The sequence below is a fragment of the Battus philenor genome, unplaced genomic scaffold (genome assembly GCF_028537555.1).
Source record: "Battus philenor isolate CCGP_79_NKW_IND1 unplaced genomic scaffold, ilBatPhil1.0.hap1 SCAF_4, whole genome shotgun sequence".
NCBI lineage: Eukaryota > Metazoa > Arthropoda > Insecta > Lepidoptera > Papilionidae > Battus > Battus philenor.
The window spans coordinates 12,685,741-12,711,574 of NW_027181704.1; the positions used below are offsets into that span (position 1 = coordinate 12,685,741).

The following is a 25,834-nucleotide window of genomic DNA, read 5'->3' on the forward strand; positions in this document are numbered from 1 at the left end:
TCAAATGCAACTGTTATAATTAATATAATTTATTCTACTAAGTTGCTCATGTGGCAATGGATAAAATAAAGAACATTTAATAAACCTTATTGCTGATTTTTACATTTTATTTAATTTGCATTAAATAGGGCATTGAAAGGATTAAATGCCTATTATGAAGTATACTTAATTAATAATTCACTTATAAACCAGGTTATACATAAAATAAGGATTCCCTCCATAATAAGCTCTGACACTAATCTTTTACCAATGTTCACTATAAGGCACAGGTCATATGTAAGAAATAAAACAAGATTTGTATTTTCTAATAATCACAATTTAATGGAATTATAAATGCACAAGCTGCACAGGCGTAGTTATGCATATTTTATAATAAATATTTAAAGGTGCTAAAATAACTTAAATTATAAAAAATAAAATGTGCTACTGTCTACACTTTGACTGGTGCGTCCAAACTATTACACTTATCATTTCCAAAAACCTGTGTTCTAGCTGTATGTTGCAAAAGACTTAAAGATTGCACAAATTTCACTATATTCAACTACGGATTAATTATATTTTTGAGTAATTGCATTAACGCGAATGTGATTAATCAGAGAGCATAGCATAGCATAAAAAATTCCTATAACAATATCAGTCCTCTATACCAGTTGATACAAATCTTCAAATACCACTCCAGAATTGATATAAAACACTTATCAGTTAAATACGTGAGCTAATAATATGAATACGGCTACAAGTATATCTTGCAAGAAAATATCAAGATAACCTAGCTAATACTACTTCCAACTAAAACCCGAAGAGCACAGGTTGACACTATCTGCCAGTTAGAGTTAATATCAAAATATTCAACAACTTATCCCAATGGTTATTCAAACGACGTAAGGATGCGATTACACTGCTAGTAAAATGTTAGTACTTGATAGATAACAAGGAACAAAAAACAAAATTTGTTTTTGCTCTAATAAAATATATATATATATTTAAAGCACACATTGTCAGTGAAAGAGAACATGAATTTTTGGATTATATTAAAATTAATACTTATGCACCTATAAAAAAAGAAGCCATTTGGAGACGCATCTTAACAATTCAATACAATTGTGTTGACGCTCACTGCATTCATCTGTCCCCCCATGAAAAGAAAACTATTAACTCTGTCTGGCAAATAATACATAGTTATGATTATTTCGGCACTTCATGAAATATTTCAAGTCACGTAAAATGTTTTTAACATTTATCTGTGAACTTCATAGATCTCTCTAATATTTTCTATGTGATTAAATATAAAGGGCACTACGATACCAACACGCACCAGTCGGAATGCACGAAACAAGCGATCAAAGCGTATAAATCTTATGAGATAAGACACCTTACATATTCAGCACATTTCAGCATGCCATCGAGTCGGTAAACTTTTAGATGGCAATTCCAATTTAGGGACATTGAAGACAGATTTGTCTTTATGAAATTCATTTCTAGCTTTATAAATAGCAAGCCGTTTAAATGCAACATGGCTATTTTATAGTCATCGAGATCAAACTTACACTTTGTCCAAACAGAAAAAAATGTTGTTATTCTCTTAATCACTATGCCACGCTGTAAGGTGCTGATGGTATTGTGTTTAATTACACTATTGCAAATTACTCCTTTGGCGCATCGCCGTCAGCCTCTTCCTCCTGGTCACGTTCGAATTCCGGACCATGAGTAACGTCATCTTCAAACACAATTTCTTCTGGATCAGGGGCGCGAGGGAGAAATTCTTCACCCGGGCAGATCTTTTTGAAAATTTGTTCAGCCTGTGGAATAAAAACGTACAACGTGCAAGATTTTGTGAACATTCAAAGAAAAAGACTCATTAGTTTCAAAATAAATTAAACAGGTTCGCAGCTAGATGTTCAGCTGCTGCAATGAGGTAGGAGTAAACATTGATTTGTATTTCTAAAAATTCGTAACTAACATTAAATTGTATTGACTAACCTTCTATTATATTGTAAATCGTTTTAAATCTACTCAACTTCCCTATCTTTCTTAAATATAGATTGTTTTTAGTAATTTTTATCTAGTAAATTATTTCTTTGTAATAATAGTTGACCTATTATTACAAAACTGCGTAACTTCAACGATGACCTTATATCGGTAATCGATAACTTGTAGTTAGTAATTAGACAGAGTTACGTCAATAATATTATTAAGCGGGGAGAAAAGTTCCTTCGTATTTTGTACGAAAATCGGAGACATCTTTCAGTTTATTTACATTTAACTATAATATATTGAAAAAAAATTGAGTCTAAAGAAAAAATAGGACAGTTATTTTTAACTGTTTTCTCTTAATGATAATTTGACACTACATAAACAATTCTGAATAAATGGAAACTGTTGGAAATCTGAAACAGCAAGGACATGGCTATATGGCGGATGTAGCCAAACTCGTAATTTGTGGCTAAACATGTGATCACACACATCATTATGATGATGATGCAAGACCAGACCTCTTCTATTGATTTATTCCGGCCGTTTTCTGCTCGGCGGTAAAAGCGCAAAATGAACAATGCCCTTCACATTCCACTGTACACATCTGATTAGGGTGTAATCCTGGTTTTGTCGCAGTCTAAGAATTACAAATGAATACACACGGTTCATTAGGGTTGTGTTTTAAGTTGATCAAAACTATTTTGTCCTCATTTTTTTTTCTTCTTAATTGTTCAGTTATGCGGTAATATCAGAAGATGTAGACCATTTTATCCATAACTTAACCATAGAGAGTTGCAGCTATGACACTAAAATTCTCGGATTGTAAACGCTTTGTATTACTCTTACTGATGTAAAATTAAGTGCATAAGCATCACTAATTTTTGTATTTCTATTTTTTAAGACAATTTTTAATTTTTTTGGATTTCTTCATTAGACTATCTTATTTTAAAAGAAAGAAAAACAAATAAAAAAAATAGCTCAGTAAAAAATTTTACGACCTTGGTCCTTCTTTCAAAACGTGACATTTTTAATGACTCAAAAAACAGCCAGATGTATATAGTATTCGCAAGAGTTTCGCTATAAGCTTTTTAAACGTGAAATCACACTGAGTGATTAATGTAAGTTTTTGATTCATATATCTAATAAAGGCAATAATTAGAATAAAACAATTGTATTACACACTGCCGAGTATCTAAGGTTATCTTAATTGTTTATCAAGTACTTTATGTAACATATCTTTTTATGTAAATGAACTAGCGGGTATTAAAATTTACTATTCAAGCGGAGGAAAGATTAAAATAAAATGTATAACTTACATTACATTGTATGTCATGTGCAAGACCATTACCCATTTAGGTTATTTCATAATTAATGACTGTCTATCTACAGTGTATGCCAAACTTTTATAAATTACTGCTCCCTAAACCAGAAAAACGAATTCCAATACCCATTTCTAAATTTGATTTACACAATAAAGCACCTTCATTTGCCATTGATCTTCCATTATGATAAGTTTCACCGGTCACTAAGGGGTGGTACCTGCACATATTACAAATCCATTGTCTGATGTATAGAATCCTCGTCAATTATGAATTTACTAAGCAAGCCATATGGATATATTAATACTTTCAACAGTTTTTCTCAAGCCTGTCTGAAGTGAACCGATAGTGGCCTTACCTGCTCGACGGCGCGATCGAAGTCCAGGCCCGCGTCGGGGCCGGAGCACACGTGCACGCACGGCACCGAGCTGCTGGCCGTCGCGCTCGTGTCCATCACGTTGTAGAATAACGACCACAGACACTGCGAAAATACGATCTTTGTCAGATACAGGTTATATACTTAACACTGCCGTCCGCACAGTTAATTTAACTTTTCACCTTTATTTATTTTATCATCAATTTCCATGTCTTCACGCAGATCCAAACTTTCAATCGACAATAACCTAATTTAAAAACAATTCTGAAACCTATATGATATGACACAACTGTGTAAAATGGTTTTCTAAGAACCATTGTAACCTCCCCTTGTCCTATAACCAACGCAGAGATCCATGAAGCACTGAATATAACAACTGTTAAGGAGTTAAAGTGACGGACTATAAATATATACTGCGACAGCAAAGTCACCCAAACGGCTTACCATCTATCAGCAATACTAAACAACTGAAACATCATGGTATACAAAAACCTGGTGATACATGGTGAAGTATAAGGTATCTCTGGCTAAGGAGGGTCTTAAACGTGATAAAGGACAAGGAACAAATCTACGTTAGTGTGAAACTGATTGCAGATAGGCTTGAAAAAAAATCCATGTCTCAATCCTGAGCAGCTATTTTCTAGATATTTTAGGAGTATAGATATGTAAATAAGTACATTTTAGGACAGTAGGTCTATCTGTTTATTTACATTTTTTGAATACCATAATATAGCAACATGGAGGCACCAGCATTTATCCTATAGTTTTCTTCGTACCATAGTGGCGCCACCGAACAGCATAGTGTTAAATATTTAATGGAATCAGGCGTTACCTCGCGGAAGTTCATCCTAAGTAAGAAAAGGACCAATATTTAGCCACTTCCGCACATGCAGTGGTAGTCGTGCAATGAAATGCACCGCCCGCCAGCCCGCTGACACAACACGTGTTTCACCCCCGATAAGTGCCAAACAGTGACTCTGTATTTGGCACTAATCGGTGTAACATAACACGTGTTGATTAATTTGGTGGTGGCGGTTGTGTGATTCGCAGTGTTTGCCGCATACGCATATATCAGCGGGCTGGCGGGCGGTGTATTTCATTGCACGACTACCACTGCATGTGCGGAAGTGGCTAAATATTGGTCCTTTTCTTACTTAGTATAGTGTTAATAGCCTTTCATTACATCCCTACGCAGTTGGAACAAAGGCCTCCAAGAGAAAGATATTTGTATTAGTGGATGCCACATATCCGAATTCTTTTAGGTTTAAGGATTTTTTCATTTGCAAAAAATGGTGTTACCGTTTCTTCAAAGATTGAAACTCATTGTAGCCTTTTCGACGCAATAAATTTGAATAATTTGACACTATTTGTGCAATAAAAGTTATGTTTGCTTTCAATTTTCGTTCTCCCTGCCACAGACCGACTAGTTCCTTTCTAAAGGGATTTTTCTAGAAAGCTTTTACTATTTTCCTAGTTTCCCCTACAGACTGTACTGTCAAGCTATGAACTGTAGTACCTGAAGTACAATAAAATAAAACATGATTTAGAACGATCATTTTCTTTAGTTTATTGAAGTGTCTCAAAAAAATCATTGATCAAATGCTAGGTGCATCCAATGTTATAAAATAGTATCAAATTACTTCTTTATGACACGGGTAATAAGTTTTATCTTTTTTTTTGCAATCGAACTCTTATCGCTGCCCAGATGCCAGCAGGGTGCTGAAGGCGCCTAGCCTAAGATCTCCATTATGGTAGCGAAGGTTGTGAGGTTCCGGAGAAGCCTCAGCTCGGACTTATACCATTACTTCACTAGATCGGAAGGCTGTTAACGTCTTAGATAGCTTCGGCAGACGCCTCATGAGGCTGTCCAGAAGGCATCTCGGCATCTCGGCATTGGCAGCCGCTCGTCGGTAACAAGAATGGTTTAAATTAATATTATTTTATTAGATTTGCAAACCTTGGGTTTCTCAGTCTCTTCGTTTTGATCGCCGCCAGTCATATCGAAAATCCTCTCAGCGTAAGGCTTCAGGTCGGTCTCCGCGTCCTTCACTTTGTTCGTTATGAAATACACCACAACTGGAATAATTTAACGATATATTAGTATTTTTTATTGGAAAATCATCTCAGTTTTGTTATTTAAAATGTTATGATTTCTTCGTTCAGTGTTACAAGTGCGTGCAATTTAATCATTTTTTTTTAGTTATAAAATAAACATTTGGTATAAATAAAAGAAAGGTTCAAAGAAAAAAATGCTATTGCTGTGAATGTACTTAAAAAACAAGCTTAGAAAATTATCTAGACGACTTCTTTGAATTTCTTTTAAATAAATTAAGGAAATCATCTGTCTTAGTAGTCTACGTATTTGTTGTATATTTATATTAAATAACTGTGAGAGCAAAAAATTTTTCTCCAAGCTTAGCTGCAATCAGTCGCAGAGTGTAAGCAGATTTTTTCCTTATCCTTTACCACTTTTAAATCGCTATATAACTCATTCTTAACCAAGTCATCAAGTTTTTGTATATCAATATGTTCCTGTCATTTAGCATATAGCGAAATATATTTTTCGCATCTGTCGTATTTTGTGAATCTTTTTTGTAATCTTCACGTCATAAATTAGTCACTTATGTCCAGACAAAATTTCGAAGTCATGTAGCCGACTGACATTTGATCGACAGATGCTTCTTTTAAATAATGAAGCGCAAATAACAAGGCGATTAGTTTAAATTTACCGAAAAAATTATATAAGTTAGGTTTGTTTTACTATAACAATTAAAAAATTAATTTAACTGACTACACAATTGTTTAGTCAAATATTAAAATTTTTAAGTTGCAAAAATGTTAAAAAAGTATATCATTCTTTTAAAAGCGTTGTCAAAATTTCATTTCGGTCTTAAGCATGTCAGTGAAATGTCCATTAATATATTGTCTGTGTACCATTAGTTTATAGTTCAATTCACGTTGCTCTCCAGGAGCAAGGCGTGCAGTCTGACAATATTGATTTACTCCAGAACATATACAATAACACTGCTAGCATTATATTACCGGCCTCAAGGGCAACATTTGATATACACAGAGGTGTAGAATAGAGCTTACCTCTACATACAAAAACCTTTAAACGCATTCTCGGGGAATTTACAAAATAACTAAATATTCAGAATAGGAAGCCATTGATATCCACGAAAAGATGTAAACAAATTTGAGATTCCTTTTTTTTGCCTTCGATATACAACTTAGGCTACAACCGCTTGACAAAACAAATTGTAATGTGAAAGTAGACTTTTGACTTAGCTATACGAGACAACATTAAGATGCATATCCGACCGTCAGTGGTATAGCGAAGAACCAAAAACTAGTTGATAATTTGTTAATTTTGTTATAATTGATTTATCTAAAATATATTTCAAAGTTAGTGCCAGAGTTATATAATAATTTACAGGTGTATATTATATATAAGAAAGATATGTGGTTTTCGAATGAGGGAGGAAGCTAAAAAAGTATTGTGCCCCGCGAGTTAAACTCGCTATCCCGTTGCAAATCATAAAGACTTATTGGAGTCACTCGGTGATCCTGAAGAACAGATCTCTCCATAATGTCGGCTTTCTTTCTTATAATTTATTCATAATTTTAAAACGTAGAAAAACTGTTTAAAGCGTAATGATAAAAATCGCGGATTAGTATTCCACAGCAGCAGTTTATATTTTTAACCGTGTCTTTTGATGTGCAAAATAGAGATAAATCAATAAAACGTCGGTAAGTTTCATCTAGGTTTGGGCTGATGAACTAATGGAGCATTAAGAAAGATATCTAAACACGTAAAATCTCTAATCTTTCTTTGTAAATAAATCTATTCAAAAATTATCTGAGAGAAACACATCACAGTTTGCAATGTGATCGCCGTTTGTTCTCATCTTGTCTTGGTATAAAGTTGAATAAAGATTTAATAAATAAAAGGACAGTAGATTTAATTTAACAAGGCTTCGATTGTTAAAAGATGTCTTATTTAACGGAAACACTGTTGGCTGTTGCCACACGAACTTAAAAAATGTACAATAAAAATCTCAAGGTAAAGTCGAATTCATCGAGTGGACGGGGCGTAAAAAAACACAAAAGGAACAATGTTACAAGGGACAAACAAAAAGTTGAAAGACTTATTTAATGTATTAAAAAAATTAAGCGATTTGTTTCTTTACAGATATGAACTATCGAAATGAATCAAATATATATATTTACTAGCTACGACTTTGTTTAAATTAGAAGAACGTCACCTAGACAGAGATTTATCTGAAATGAGACATTGTGTTTTATTTTATTTTTTACAGGCGGCGCAAGACCAGTCATTGCGGCGATTTGGGAGACACCTATGCCTAGCAAAGAGCATTTACCGATTAACATTATATGAATTGTACAGGATGATTGGCATAGATGTATAAGTTTTAAAAGAGATAAGGTACAGCTTATTTGCCAGCAAAAACCTTTAAAGATTTTTTTAATTACCCTGTATAAAGTGACCATTCCGAAATATTATTAAATTAATTTATTTTTTCTAATAAAATTCGACAGAAAATTTTTCTTTTAAATATATATAGCATTTATTATTTGTGAAACCGTTTATTTTTTGATAAGGTATACCATACATTGATTTCCAGCGAACGAGCTGAACATGTATCTGTTTAAAGCTGTTACAGCTGTAATCAATCATTCTACATATTAGTAGCTAAGCTACTATGATAAAGGCTAGTCTTTCGAACCGGCTCGGGTTTTAATCTTCGGCAGTCACATTTTATACAATTATACAAAAGAAAACACATCAACATAAACCGGCTTGTTAGAGACCAGAATTAAAAAAGACTTATAACGTCATCATAGGGTCATCAGGCGAGGTTATGGTTTACAACATGTATCCTTGCTCAGAGATGAAGATGTTATTAAAAACGATAAGTGGTCAAAACTATAACAGAGTCGATAACAGAAAATGCAAAATTTGCTCTTTAATTTCTTATTGGTCCAAAAGCTCTAAGAATGTGTTTAAATACAACATTAATTCGTATATTACCCGATTTCGATGAGAAGCACATTTCAAAACCTAGCACCAAAGAGCTTGAGACCACTTTTCACGCCGACCAAAATATTAAAAAAAAATCAAATAGTTACATTTATATCTCTTTAAAATTAGTTGCATGTGAACGCATCTCTAAATTTGATCCACTAATCTCATTTGATATTACTAACTCTATCCGGCAAATAAAATTTGTTTTAAATATTGCTATACCGATTGGACTTGACACATAATATTGGATATTATAGTCAGTGCCGCTATTCGACATTTCATGGGGCGTGCAGATGACATGCAACCTTGCCATACTCTAGCACAAACTTAACGTTAAATATCATAGATTTATAACGCCTTTAGTACGAGAGAATTGTATTGTGTGCTATATGATCAACTGGACACGCGATTTAAACATTGACCGTTAATGAAAATGATTGTTGGTTTTTGTAAGCGAGTGAAGATACTAAAAGCAAACAATATGTAAGCTTCCATTATATAAATCTGGACCACTCAACGCGCTACAGGGACGACACTGTTACCAAGTTGCTTTAAAATGGGAGCGGCCTGGAATAGATTCACAACCGCTCGATTTAACATAAACTTGAATAAGATTATATTAAGCTGAACCTATTGTTATGCAAAATGTATGCAGATTTTCAAAGCCGTTGATCTAGAAGTGGGTCAGTAAACATAAGCTTAAATGAGTTTATAGCAGATGTTAAAGGAATCGTTAAACCTCTTATCTATTATTTTTATTTTATTAATTTTAGAAATCTTACAGACTGTATGTATTTACACAAGAATAATAGAAGCAAAAGGCCAATTAAAAGTTTCCAGTTTAGTACACATTAGTTATATAGATAATATTACGCACATGATGAAGAAATTTAATAATAAATTACTAAATTTTAATTATAAAAAACAATATACAGATGTTTAATTAAATAAATTATTAACAAAATATATATATACAACGCAACTGATAAGAAGAATGCAAAATAGGCAATCAATGTTATGCATTACTTTGTTAAACTGGATGCTGGATTTTATAAGAAATGCATTTCTGCAATGAATTGTGTTCCATTATCATGTTGTCAACCGATAGATGAACTGTAAGCGTCCCTCGAAGATCGCCTCGATGATAGTTCCTGCGCTGCCCGTATCCAACGACTTCCCACGAACTTACTTTACAGTGATCAAAACGTAAGGTGAAATTGCTATTTAAAACTCACGGGCATTAATTAGGAAGGCATGTAATTTTTTATCATGTTGGTAGAAATATCTATATTTGACTCTAAAACCATTTTGAAGGATGTTTTGTGTCCCATACACGTCAAATCTCGTTTGGTGCCGAAATCTCTCAATGTTTTAGAAAAAAAAAGCTTCAAAAACTCGTGTAATATCGTTCCGCTAACACCATTTTTGCCTGATTTGGCTCCGTACCACTTCTAGTTTTTCAGCAAATTCCAATACGGGGATATCGTATCGACAAAATTGAAGAGATAAAAACCGAATCGAAGGTCTTGAAGGCAATACCGGAAAAATGGGATAAAATTGATGAGAAGAATAAATAAACAATTTAAATTTTTTAACAAATTAATAACCTTACTTTTTGATCGCAGTATTATGTCATCGGTCTATCTAGCACATGGTTGCAGACTTATTAAGACTAGGGGCTACTCTGGCAAATCACGAACTGATGGCGGGCCGGCCGCCAGAAGTATAGGTAATTTTTTTTTGGTTTTATTCTGGAATAGAATTCAATAATTTTCGAATGTACGAGAGTATTATTTTTGCTGTCGGCGGGCCGCTAGTATTCGACCGGCGGGCCGCGGTCTGTTCATCCATGATCTAGCGGTATACCTCCCCATCTACCGCTACGCACCTAGCCGCAGCTACAGGGTCTTAATCGGCACGCGAGACCTTTCCGCTCCAACGGTTGCACGAGCGACGTGCCCAGCCCGCTGCCACTTCCGACTTACAGATCTCCGAACTACGTCTGTGACCTTGAGTTTAGATGAGGAATCATCAAGACCTTCCAATTCCTCACAAGATTTGTATATGGGCAAATCGCCGATCCTCATACAAGCTTTTTTAAGGCTTGCTTTCTGGGTGTGATGTTAATCGCGACACGAATTGTTTTTTCGACGCAAAAAAAAATATATCTTACAACGAGACAAGAGTATTATAATTAATAAAAGACTTACATAGTCCTTTGGGACAGGATCCAGTTGCAGGTCCCACTTCCAGCACGGTGACCGCACCACCGCCTTCCTCTAGGGGCGGGAACCGAAGCAGCGTCAGCGGTTCCTTCTCGCTCTTCATTATAGTGCCGTTCGTAATGAAAACGGCCTTCGAAATATCGCAAACTCCTTCCGGCTTCGGAGTAACTAGGTCCTAAGAATATTTTTTAACGATTGAATTTTTAACTTGAATCACAAATCAAAACACAATTTGTGGCTGATTTCGAAAACATTATATTACTAAAATATTATTTAGTATCTATTTCAGTAAACACTCAAACATTTACAACATATACACATTGTAAAATTCCTTTTGAGAGTATAATAATATTAGTCTTGTTTAAAAAATAAATTAAGATATGCATTAATGCTTTGAAGTAAACTGAAAAGAAATAAGCCTTTCTATATCCGATTAAAACGGAAAAACCTTAAATTTTATTGAAATACATCAAATTCATCAAGAAATATAATAATGCTCTAAATATCACTACATAAAGATATAAGAGAAAGACACTTTTACATTTCCTCTATTATTTCATTATTTTTTTTTTGTTAAAATGTAACTAAAATGAGGAATGTCAAAACAAAACATGATAATTCCAAATTTTAAAATTAAAATTACGTCACCTGGCCGGTGTGGTTCAAATCGTGCTAATTTTTGTAGTGAAGTTGAAAGAAGGTTTGAAGCAAATCGTGGTATTTCCATTTAAAAATTTAATCTTATTTTTAATATTGCACCAATGCAAAGTAGATGCCGGTTTGACTTTTTATGAAAAGTTAACCATCACGGAGTTATCATAATGTTTTGTTCTGTCAGTGCTCAAATGCTTCACAAACCTTAGGACACTCGTTGATTCCAATAACAAGGTGATCGCAGTTGAGGGTCTTGGACTTGCTGACGATTTTGACGACGTTCTTGCCCTCCTCCACGGTGTCGACGTTAACCGAATCTATCGGCCGATTCAGGCAGTACACTCCCCCGAAAACCGCGCACAGCCTGAGGGTGTAGTAAGTACTTTGTAATTGATATTTTATGCAAAAAAAATAGCGTATTTTTGATCATAGCTCTATTAATGTTTGCCTTTTGTCATTTCCATTTTCGCCGAAAGCTCGAGTCTCTTGGAAGCCTCAGCTTGTGTCGATACATTACAACAAACAAGAGATATCCTGAGAGCCGGCCCAAAGTAGATCGCATAAGATGTTCCATTGTGTAACAAGGTGAAAGGGCTCCCAAGATGAACCACGTCTTGGGCTATCACGCGATACGCATAATAATATATATAGGTATTTATTTCGATTTCAGTGTCCAGAGCCACGTATTCACACTATTCAATGATACTCTTACATATGTTATTTATAATTTTTGCCATAGAACGTTGGACATGAACCTATCTCATAAATTTCTAATAACACTGGTTGGAAGCGACCTACGTCTTTTGGTGAATTTAATCAGGTCGTCCGTCCCCACCTTGTGGGTGAACATCCTTCACTGGGCTCGCCGGCCCGGAACTTAAAGAAGGCCCCAGCGGCCACTTGTTCTGCGCTCTGTATAACCTGACACTTCGACTTGCTAATCCGCTGGGTCATGTTGATTATAAAATTAGTAAAATATTTGTAATTACTTCTTTATTTAAATAAAAAGTTAACTACACGAAATGCTACATCAAGAATTTTCTATGCGCGTAAAATTAAATGTTGACAGCGACTATTCAATGTAAGATTAACCACTCGAGAAATGTATTCAAGAAACTTAAGTGTCAGAGGAATTATAAATACGTGTTCTTATGCACGCATCTCATCGACGAATACCACATATCTCGCGTCTCCTGGTGTTTGCAAACATCGTTGACATTGTAAGGCATTAAAAGAAACGTATCATATTCATAGTCAACGACTTACTGACAGAGGCACATATTTTAGTTCCAATTTTTAAATTAAGTCGATAATTTATAGAGCAAAAATGTTTCGTGCTTGCTTGGTTTTAGTTGAAGTTAATGCTGTTACTCCGGGAGCTTTTACAGCTACATCGGAACTGAGTTTGTGAACTTAAAAATAAAACAAAAGCTGGACAGACGCATTCCAGTTGTACGATATCGTTCGCACGTAGTAAACTAGCTCTACCCGAGTAGATCTGTGTAATGTTTATGTTGTGTATATGCAGCTTGGGACGGCAGCGTGAACCACACCCGAACCAAGGATGGATTCGGATCCATCACTTCCGATTCGTCCACGCTGTTCGCGCTAAGGAAGCGGGCGGCCGCCACCTAAGAACGGGTGTTGTGAAAAAATTATGTTTCGTACATATCATAAAAATACACTTTAAAACATGTTTCAAATAGCTTTTCTTTAAGAGTAAAATCTACAAAAAAAAGAACACCCTATCATTAAACATCCGTCAGTTCACGTTGAAAGTACAAAATAATTATTATTTACTGTTAATCATCTTAATTATAAACTTTATTCTTGATTTTTATGACTTTCTAAACTATTGGGTATTTTGAATATGAAAACATTTTTAACTCTTCTTATTATGTAATTTGTAAGAGAATTACATCAACACATATTCATTCTAGAACCAGAGATTTCTACCACGAATCTCTGGTACAATAAAGCTTAGACTTCAAATTTGTAGAATGGATTTTAAGCTGACGAAAGGTAGTACAAGCTACTCGAATGGACAGGGGACAGCTAGTTTATTATACAGGTGATTAGTTTAAGTGTAAAAGATTTAAAGTTGTTAATATATCACATATTTGGAGTCAATGTCTGGGATACCTTTTTCAAAAATTAATGATTTTATAAATAATGAACAACGTAAAGAGAATGAATAGTAAAATTGAATATATTACTATTGAGTTATTGGTTTATCGTAATCTTTTAAAAAAATAAATATTTCAGAGAAATCGTTTTATACAGTGTGATTGGAAACGGGCTTACAAATAAGCCAAACTTTACCTCTTTTATAGCTTTTACATTTATAGCCAATCAGCTTGTATAAAGATTACCCCCTATGTACCGAGTTATCACGATATCTCTGGAACCATAAAGCTTGAAGATTTAAAATTTGATGGAAGTATTCCCTTTCGCCGAGTAAAAATTTTTTAACGAAATTTCACCCACAAAAGGGGTTTAGCGGGCCTTGATAAGAAATGTCTGTATGTTCTAATTATAGCTTTTATATTAAACTTAATATTTTTTTATGATAAAAATGATTAAAAGTTGTTTTTATAAAATTACAAATAGTATCTAGGACCACGCGAGGCGGTGGACAGCTAGTTTTATAAGAGTAAAACCTGAAAAAGTGAATGCATTTTGTTTAAATTACTAATTTTATAGAGCGCTGTGTGCAGTTTTAGAAAGTCATTTATTTTCGTGTGCGACGGCGGCGTGATGCACATCTGGGTCATTGAACTCCGGCAGACGCGCAACACTTTCACGCCGGATTATTTCGCGCGGTCCACGTTCGGACGTGAACGTTTCTTACTTTTTACGTCATATTTTTTGTTTCGTTGAAAGTTATATTATTTTTATAGAACCCACAATCGTGCAAACTCTGACTTCTACGTAGCCGAGCCACATTTCTGTATTCCAACACTGAACCCAGACGACGATACGCCGGACCACGCCTTAAAGAAGCAATTACTTTTTTCAAACCGTTATCATTTTTTTTCATTTTCGGGCACCGGAATAATTGCCATGTAGATATACATGCATCTCTCTTTCTTCTTCTTTTACAACAATTTTGCTCACTACATTTTTAGTATCATACTTCGCTTAGATTTTCGTTAAAATGCCTGTGACTTGGAATTGATAACTTAAGAGTTTTCTTTGCTGAATGCTGTAAACTCGTACATCCAAGTTTTTATGTAAATAAAGTCTATTCCGCCATGTTAATCAATGTGACTTGTGCGCACAGAAGAAACTTGAAGGAAATTGAATTATAGTCCACCCAACTAAATAATATGCGTTTAGAATTTTAAACCAAAGATCAATCCAAGTCACTTTGTATGAAATCAACCGATTTAATGACTAGATAGCATATCCCACATACTACGATCTTATTTTGAAATTGTAAGAAAGCTTACAGACTAATAATAAATATCTAAACTTGCGTACACAATGAAAACCTTGCGTATTAAAAACAGTCTGTTTTTATAATAACGACTGATCAAATACTTATTTTTCTTGTTTCCACAACTATATTAATATGTACATCAAAAATATGACATAACTTACTACATCACCTAAACCATTGTTTCCCAATGTAATTGGTTCAAGTGGACCCGGAAGAGTCCGCGGGAGGCTACGGGGTCAACGTTAGAGCAATCCACAAAAATTTATCTGCTTTCGATACTCATAAAATAAAAATGATGGCTTGACTTTACTAATAATAATTTAATAGAATATATAATATAATAGAAATATTGGAGAGGAGATACACCGCAGGCAGCTAAAAAGATTAAAATCCTCTGAAGTAAACCGTTCGTTATAAAGGTTAATTCACATTTCCACTGTTCTCTCCTTAAAACATGACGGTTAATTCCGATTAAAAAAATAAAAATTATTTATACGAAAAAATAATTGTTTACCTGCAGAAGCATTGAGGCAGTTCGCCGCTGCCGTACATGGGCCAAAGGAAGGGCGTGTTCCCATATCGGCCGAGGCTCATGAGGAACTTCTTGCACTCCTTAACGCCCTCCAAGCACGGCATCTCGTCCGTGCCGCCGGCGATCGCGAACAACACGTAGTGGATCAGGTTCGGGGTCAAACCCTTGTGGGTCAGGTACTCTTTGAAAGTCTTGTCCTCCCAGTCTACAGACCAATATTATAAATAATAGGTCAAATAAATAATATTGACAGGCACACAGCAAATACAAGCAATAAGAATTCATTAGTAAAGCGTAATTTTTTTCTTTAAAAAGTAAACACATGTACGACTGTACGCATATGTAATAAAATTAAAATTAAAAGTACGTCACTATACAGTACCATAATAAATGAACAATAATATATTATTATAGAATTCAAAAGTTTATAGTTGATCAATATGTGGAACTTAGTTGACTATAGTGTATTCATTAAACATTGTTAAATTTCACTTAAAATAGTATTTGTTGAGTACGCTGGCTCTTTTGAACGGACCAGCAAATCCGAGAAGGTGGTAGCTTACTTACTATTTGACTACGCTAATCTCTTTATAATGTTGAAAATAACGATTTAAAGTGCACATAAATGCCTCCTTGGATAAAAATACTACAAAGAACACCACCACAAGTAGTATATTCTATTCGTGTCAAAATATAGTAAGGAAACCAGAATAAGATGAGATTTTATTACAATACTAATTAATTTTTCTATTAAAACGTGACAGAGCAACATCTGGCAGTACAAAGTCTACAGGGGCAGATAGTAAACAATAATTAATTTTAATATGTGGTAATACGAATTTTAAAAACGCATATCTCTCTTTATTGTTATTAAGTTATTTAGTATTTCTGAAATTATTACAGGGTAAAATGTACTTTCATTGACACTTCAACAAATGGGCCTTCACCTCGTCAAAGCTATCACACGTATAATCAATCACTCTTTATACAATAGCAATAATTATAAGGAATGCATTCTCCCAATTTTTTAATAAATAGAATACAATTTAAATTTAAAATTAAATTTTACGATAAAATATTATTCATGCTTCACGTTGACCTTTAGGTTTCGCTTTACAAAAGCATTACTCTTTTGTACAAGATGTACTTAATTAAATCCGTTCAAAGAGCATCACTTAATTTAAAATCTGAACAAGCCGCGTAATAAATTTTACGGTTCTATGTAAATCGCACTAGACATTTCATTATATTACAAAGCAAAATTCGAACTTTGAACGAAAATAAAAACTTTTTACAGCGTTTGTTTCTGGCCATGTAAAAAGAGAAAAAAATAAATAAAAAGAAGTCTTTGTGCTGTTTTTGCAGTGTTACGTAATTACCTACCACGGCCGAGACTCACCCTTGAATTCATTGTTCATTTCCTCCTCGTTGTATCCGACGATGGAGGTGAGCATTTTCATAAGCATTCGCTTCTCGACGATGCTGACCGCTTCGGTAGCGAACACGTCAGCCCGGGAGCATGGCACGGGCATGAGGCGGTCGTTCAGCCAAGTCAGAACTCGGGTGACGCATCGGAACTCTGCGTAACGGGCTATGTTCGATGATATCAGCAACTCCACCAGCGGCCCGCGGGAGAACAGCAACTGCCGATAAATATTTCTAAAGAACAATGCGCTTACACGGAAAGTAGAAAATAATTCATTCATAAACAGACAGGGTGATTGGTTATAGATGTAAAAACTTTAAAGGGCTTAAAAAGAATAAAATAATGTAATAAATATTGTAATGATAATTCATTAAGAAAAAGCGCATGAAAAATTCTAATTTAATTTAAAATTTTTTGTTTACTATATGTTCCTGCAGAGTTCGTACTGCCAGAAATGGTTTGCCTGTCGCATTCCAATAGTAAAAAAAATAATGTATAAATATTTCATGCATATATATAAATATGCATATTTCAGTGTGATCACTATGCACAGGATGATTGTAAATCACACATTCACCCTTTTAAAGATTTTACAATAATATCCAATTATCCTGCGTAGAATCATTGCGTCATCGGCGTTAATCAACAATTAATTTTCACGCAATAATACCGTTGAAAAAATGCCCAGTTTAAGATACAGAGTTGTGACTCATGGTTAGTTAAAAGACGGGCACGACGAAATGTGTTCTATATTTGTCGATTTGATTGAAATATAATTGCAAGGTTACAATGGAAAATGTTCAAAAACATTTTTTTTAATATTTTTTTAAACAGGGTTTTATATTTATTAAGGCATGTCAACCCCGTGACCGTCATAATGTTAGCAATTAATACATTCAACAATCGCTTGGGACAAGATGCCAATTTGCAAAATAATCTAGCACCTTCTGACATCGGTTTCAACAAAATAGATCAAATCAAATCAAATCAAATTTCAATTGCCCCGAGTGTCTCTTTCATAATTTGATTTCTTGGCACATGCCATCAACACAAACTACAGTTCGGAGAGTCTGATTTTTTTATCAAATACGATTTTTTTGATAGTATATGTCCAATATGAGCAGTGTTAGCCCCATCGATAGAGGACTGAGACTTAAGATCGTAGGTAGCGGGTTTGATTCTCCCACACTTTTTCCATTAATTATATAGGATTTTCACTGCTCACAAATAAATTTCCAGTGGATGGGTAGCGGCATCTTCTGCGTACAATAATACCACATTACGATAGCCTACATGCCTGTCAAATGTTGCGATTATGGGATATCCCTCCACAAATATTTTTAGAGGCCTTTGCCTTGCAGTCTATATGCAGGAAAAATTTTACTAAATGTCTAAAATCGGCAAATTACTTTATTTAAATATAAAATCATCGATATTGTTCTATATTAATGTAAATTGCTTCACTCAACTATTAACGAATTCTCAGCACGATTTGTAAAATATTTTCTACAATAAAACGTCTATTAATGCTCTGGGAGCGCAGTTGAAGCGTATCATAATACGATTTTTGCCACTAATAATCAAGTTGCGTATGTTTATTTTGGCCGTTTCCACAGATCGGAAGTTGAAATATTTTTATTAACAATTTTGCCGGTGTCGAAACCGACAAAAATTTTACATGTAATAAAATCAACGATCTAAAATGATCATTTCCATCATAAAGTTTATATCCCACTTCCGATATATACATATTATTAGCGGAATGTTAATCTGAAGGCCGGACATTGCTGGCCGAGTCATAATTATTTACAGACTATCTGACCCGGCTACCTTCCGAATATAATAAATGAATAAAAATCGGTAAAAAAACTTTTAAGTTAAACGGTTTTTTAAACGGTTTTATTTGATACTCATATTGTGGTGGTTGTGGAAAAATATGTACCTAGTCCGCCATATTGGAACGGCGTCCATCTTGAATTTTAAATTTTGACATAATCATCGTGTTTTACTAGTGTAGCCCTTTCATTTGATACCCATATTGAGGGGGTTAAGGAAAAATATGTAATCTGTCATTTTGTATCGGCAGCCATCTTAGTTTTATAATGTTATTGATTTTATCATCTAAATTAAATGTGTGTACCAAATTTCAGATCAATCTGACAACGGGAAGGTGCTTAAATTTCAATTTCTAATTTTGACCCAAATAAATTCCGTACGGGTCGAACTAAATAGAACCGTTTAATAAGCTGATTGAGAATTTTCGAAATTTAAACAAAATCACTTAATGAAAGAAGAATTACTCGTCTGTGGCCAACTGCGGGGCACATCGCTCATGCAACAAATTCTTCGAGTGACGACCACAAGCCAGTAGACGCGGCGTGGCTAGGCGCCCGCTAGATGGACCGTCGTCATAATTAATGTCGCGGAAAGTCGCTCAATGCGGGCAGCGCAAGCCTAGGTATCGTGGCGTTCTTTAGAAAAAGCCCTGCTGTGGGCATCTATCAGCTAATATGATGATAATAATTAAGTCATTTTTAAATAGCTAGACCGATGTTTTGATTGATTTGTAAAGATTATTTTTTTTAAATTCGTGTATATCATTTTTTAATATTTATTACCAAGCGATAACAAATCTAGAAACACGCAAATCATTATTTTACATATAGAAGTTATTAAGACAAATGGTGTAACTAATATGGCTTTGTTTTATATTTTTTTGAACTCGCATTGCTGCCCAAATGGCATTTGCAAATTCGGCAGGTTTGAAGCAACAGGGCATAGATGGCGCCTGGCCTATGACTTCTTATAAGAATCGAGGGCTCCCGGGGTGACTCATCACGGGCCGCTACATCCCACTATATTCCCGGATTGGGAGACTGCCGAGCTCCTTGATCTCTTTGGCTGACCCATCATGAAATGTCTATGTTCAATAGCTCTTTGTTTTATACCTATAAATATCTTAAAACCATGGATATTTTAGTTTTCATGCTGACTAATGCATAAAACGCGATTAGCGTTATTCGCATGTACGATATACGCATGTGTGATATAGATTACCTAACTATTGACATTTACGTGCAACTTGAAAAACGTTTATAATCGCTAGAAGTATAAAGGTAAAGCCTTTTTATCAGTAACAATCACCGTATCCTTCATGGTTGCGCGAAGATGAGGAATGCAGACCAAATAATTCTCTAACGTTGTCAACTTGATATCAGGGCTAAGGCGATTATAAAACTATTCCGATTAAGATCAGGTTAAAAGTGAAGGTAACCAGGGTAAAGGTCCATTCCAAACGTTGACGACCGAACCGTTAACTTTACTGTACTAGGCGAAAGACATCCACGGCCGGACATAAGCCTCGATATTTAACAGGACGACCTTGTTAAGATCGTTGTTCACGTTGTGGGTGGACGTCCTATGATGCGCTACGACGAGTAGATATCGCTTATAGCACAAGACGCTTGACATATTTTTATATATTTTAACATCTGCGCTGAGCAAGATCGGGAAAATGGGGCGATTCTATTGCTTCTTGCACAACAACCCCCGTTACACATTCTTGCATATGTCTGAACTATCGCAGGTATATTCGCTTTTGGAAAGGATGAATTCAAAAACACACTGCAAATTCTTCTAAGTGTTATTGTCGTACATTTTACCTGTGAATTACTATGTATCTTTAATAAGATAAAGAGAGAAGAGGATAAGACGCAGGCAAAAAGTCTAAAAGATTAACACTGCTTAATAATCAAATATACGAGTAAATAGTCGCGAAAAGAGACTTGTAACGCTGAGATGATTTCGTCGAGCAACAAAAAGGTATGCCTCGACGTATAATACAGTCATTGCGACATTCATCGGGATAATCGATTTTATCCTCGGTGCAAACCATTCTTTATATAATAAAGTTACTGGAAACGTCAAATTAAATAAAATATTCTTAAAATCTCATTTAAATTTCGTCTTAAATATAAACAATATTAGATATTGTAGTTGTGTCAAAAGTTCATGAAAAAATTTGATTGATTCTGAGAAAAAGATTTCAAAAGCAAATGTTTCCTTGATTACTAAATGTAGTATCTCGACACATATTTGTAACACAAAAGTTGTGAACATGTGAATGTATGTTGAGCTTTGTTCAGCACTTTGCAACCTCAACTTACCTTAGGTGTCATATCAATGTTGAACTTTCGGTATTCTGCTGCAAAGTTTGCTTGGCTCCAAATCTTCTTTGGGGGATCTGTTTTACCATCTTCTTTTGCTTCCCCTTCACCTTTTTCTTCTCCTGATGACTCTCTGTTTTATACATGGATAATTGATTTAAATTAATTTATAAATATTACCTAAATATACATACCTAATGGATAACCTGGTAAAAATTGCAGATAATACTAAATCTTTTTAATTAATCAAATAAACATACAAAATATGTTATCTTTTGTAATAAAAATTATTTGATGCAATATTATTGTATCCAAAATGTTTGATAGGAAGAAATGTTATCTTTTTGTAAGTGATAACATACATCAACAACACTTTATAAAGGGAATATATTATACATAGAAAATAACAGTAACCGAAAAAAAAATTTTCATTGAAGAAGGCAGAATAAAATTTAGAGTATACAACTTTATACAACAACTGTTAACTTCAATTTGGTTCCAATGAAGCTGTTAGTCTCCTGGCTCTTTAACATTAACAAATACAATATTGCTATAGACTGTATGATTTAAGAGAAGAAAAATATTAATCTGAAACTTTTACTTTCTATTTACTCCTGTGGGTATCACATGAGACAGTAAGGGGATAAATATTCACAGTTGGGCAGCAGTGTCTTCTGTATACCATAATATCACACTGTAATTGCCAGTAAATCTGCCAAGCAAGGCAATATCGGCATATTACCTTAAGGATGATGAACATACATCATGGTCCATGACCCCGGGTGCCCTGTTGTTGCCACAAAGGACCATGTTTGATTTGCTGGTCATGTTAAACCTTTATATATTTATGTCTTATTAGAAATTTGTGGGAGAGCCCTATATAGTCCAGCAGTGGACATCCTACAGCTGAATTATAAAGCTTTTATGTAATATTATCTTAAGACTGATTTTATTGGATAACAAGAACTCACTTCTCAATATACCACTGCTCTGTCAAGTTGTAAACCTGAACTTGTTTTTCAGGATCAGAGTTAACCTCCTTTATGAACTTCTGCAGGCCATCAAAGTTGTAGGAAGCCCATAATCCTCCATAATGATCACTTGAGTCCAGATGGAGAACATTTTTGTGTATTCTACTGCAGGCAGCAGCCACAATCGACTCCACCATACCTTTGTTAACAATACTTATGATTTACAATAGGATATTTTTAACTTTATTTCAATTACAGACACTTGTCAAAAAATATATACTAAAATATAATTTATTTAATGAAAACTTTTTTTTGTGAAAAAAAAAAAACATAAACACTGAGTAAAAATAAAAATGTAAGTGTTTTAAATTTAGACAGAAAAACATTTTATTAATTGAATGTATGCCAATAGTATGAGATATTTTTTTATTTTTGGTTACTATAAATTGCTTTTAAAACTGTATAAATCAAATCAAGCTTTTTTGAATGAAACTATACTATAGAAATTGATAACATATTAGTCCCAAAAAGAGTGTAAGTCTATATAAATGTCTTTTTCAATGTGGTGTCTATAAAACATATTTAAACTCAATATATACCTTGAAATAGGATATTCAAATTCATATTAAAATAACCATGATGTGCATGCTTATTATAAAAAAAATACAATTTTGTATAAATAAATACATGAAAATTTTTAAATCAAGTCAACTATTGTCTCAGAAGCAAGCATCTGTACTAAATAAAAAAATATTCCTTTAACAACAGTAGATTTGTCATTCTTTATGAACAATCTAAAAATGTATTAATATTGTTTTAAACATAATTATTGAGATTTATGGTATGGGTTTAGAAAAGACTATTCAATAATGAGGAGGGTGTAGTAAGAGGATAAATTCTTCCACCGGTATACTTTTCGGGAGATGCTCAATTTATTTCAAGAATTTCATAAAATGTAAAATTTCTCTATGCTAACAGAGACAATGTTCAGAAATTTGTCAATTGAAATTGCTGTTAATGTTTAATTATTTTTAGTTCCAAAAAATAATTTAAACATTGAAATTTTAACTATACTTAAATTAGAAAATTATGTACTGGACAAAAAAATTATATTTAACTCTATGTAGTACTAGTCTGTCCTATAGCATTTTTATAGACTTAGAAATATGTTGGATTAGCAATTAATGACCACTGTGACAAGATAAGTTGCAAGTTGCAGGATCTGCTTTTCCCACAGTGCCCAAAAAGTTTAAGTCCTTTTACATTAAGTTGAAGGCCTTGATTAGAGGTATTGGATGAACAAACCCACATATGTGTCCTCAATATGAAATTCCTGACTTGTGTAAAAATCATACATTCAAAAATTTTAAAAGTAGAAATCTGTATTGCTGGCTATCATATGTCCTTTCAAAAGAGCGCTTGCAAACCCCTCCCCCATCCCCTATCAAAATAGTCATTATTTATAACATGTGTATAGCATAAAACATCTTTATATTACAATATTTAATAATTTGTATATGTCTTATCAGACTATTATAATTTCATAATCAAAACCCAAATTTCCTTGGAAATATTTCCTATAAAATCAATCACCAAAGATACTAAGCTAATATGTAATTAATGAGTACGCGAAATATTGCGCACCTCAATTATCCACGTATCTGATAATATGGTGAATGTACCATTGGAATATTTAAAAGCTATTTCCCCATAGATTTTAAAGAAAACTAATGATATTTAACAGACTGTAATAAACGACACGTACAATAGCATGACGAAGTGAGCAAAAAAGTATAAGATCGATACTAAAGTAGGCTAGTCGCCATCACACCCGGTATTAATTTATAGGTAAAATATGCCTTACCTGTCCCGACTACGATGACTTGGAAGTCGGTCGGTAAATCGTCATCCATTTTGCCGTTTTCTATTTCACCAAAGGAAACAATTACTTATACAAAATGACTAAAATATGGAATGTGCTATCCCTTCACAAAGAATTTTTTCCTTTCTCTGACACTTGACAGGTATCTGACAGTGACAACGCCTGAAAATTTTCTTTTAATAAGGTGTTGACACCGACCATTAACCACCCCTGAAAATCTATGAAACAAGTTTGTTTTTGTATCAAATATTTAATTTGTATTGAACAAATTATTTTTGGAACTTGTATTTATTTTCTTCCTGTATATTCCTATAAACATTCAAACAACATTATATCACATTACTGTGGTAATTAAGATTTTTTGTTGTTTCGGTGAAATAAACTGAGAACCTAAGTTTACCGGAAGTTTTCGACTTTCTATCCACAAATGGTAAATGTATGCTAAATTTCAACTTAGATTCTTAGGAGCCGAATTGGATTACTAAGAATTAATTATACTATATTAAGACTCAATTGAAAATTTAAATTAGTTTCTAAATTAACAATTGAGAATTTAAGTAATAAGTTAATAGCATTTTAAATAATTTGTTAATGCAATTATAAATAAGTTAATTGTAATAGCATCAGCACCGCTCAAAAAACAGTGTAAAAGGAAAAAGAAGCTATGTTTCAAGAGTAGTAACATTTAAAGTCCTTAATATTTCCTATTAAGAACTTTAAAATAAATTTTAAAATCGTGTAGTCTGGTCCACTTGCAGGTATCCAATTCAATTAGGGCCTTTAAAATTTCTTTTTTATAAGTATTTGTTATTTATTTATAATAACTTTGATATCTTTTATTACTTACTGTTTAAGTAAATTCAGCATCAGAGAAATTATTTGAAAGACCTCATGATGTCTAATTTAATAATTATATCTCTATACATAGATAATTTGTAATTTGAGTTTGAAAATAAATTCTTTTACATTTTAGCAGGGTAAATAGTTTTATAGCTTCCATTATTACAATGAGAACCCATTATACGTCATACTGCACGGCACCTCTTGGCAGTATTTCCGTTTCGTACAGACCGTTGCTTAGTTTTATTTTTATGTAATTTCATCTGATTTCTTTGTTAGATATTTTTATATTTAGACTTTTCAAAGATATCTTAATAAAAATAATGTATTATTTATCATCCACATGTCTAATGCAGAGGTTAGATAAATATCTCTTCATATTAATTTCGTTTAAATCTGCATTAATGGAAATTAAACCAAGCGTGAGTCTCACGAAAATAGCAAACGAGTACCTAGACTAGGAGTTTAGTTTTGGTTAATTTATGGCTTCATCGTGTCAAAATTTTATTACCTTTTTACAGCACAACAAGCGTCATTATTTGTTTATTCCGAAGACCAAAAACGAGCTCGTGAAAAATGAAACAACAAATGATTTGGTTTTAATATTTACAATATTTTTACATACATTTCAACATTTTACAGGCTACTGGGAGCTCTTTTTAATTCGAGCAACGAACAGTTACATAAACTAACACGTAAATCTAGATCGTAATAAAAACGACTCGTGTTAGTTACTACTGGGCCCGGTGAGACGGGATCGGCACACTTGAATCAATAAAATTCTGTGTCCGAGTAACATTTGATTTCTAAACGAGAACAGTGGCAGTTTCCATGGAGAGTGATTTCGTTCGAGCAACGTTTTAGGCCGCTTCTAGCGCTCTTTCAGTTTATTGTTCAGAGGACGTATCGGTCTCGTGTGCCCTTTCATTTCCGAGGGTTGTGGCGAGTAACTAACTATACAATTACACATTTCAATATGA

The 25,834-nt window shown here is 33.7% G+C and overlaps 1 protein-coding gene across 1 annotated transcript; it reads right to left on the reverse strand.

The window, feature by feature from the left end:
* Nucleotides 1-306: 306 nt before the first annotated feature.
* Nucleotides 307-24,152, reverse strand: Rep (Rab escort protein). The gene is made up of 10 exons (XM_068771558.1): nt 23,997-24,152; nt 22,133-22,331; nt 21,162-21,294; nt 16,969-17,212; nt 15,552-15,774; nt 11,800-11,959; nt 10,927-11,116; nt 5,627-5,745; nt 3,652-3,774; nt 307-1,799 (listed from the first exon to the last, which is right to left on the reverse strand). The coding sequence occupies exons 1-10, from the start codon at nt 24,043-24,045 to the stop codon at nt 1,644-1,646; spliced, it is 1,596 nt and encodes a 531-aa protein (XP_068627659.1). The 5' UTR covers nt 24,046-24,152; the 3' UTR covers nt 307-1,643.
* Nucleotides 24,153-25,834: the final 1,682 nt, after the last annotated feature.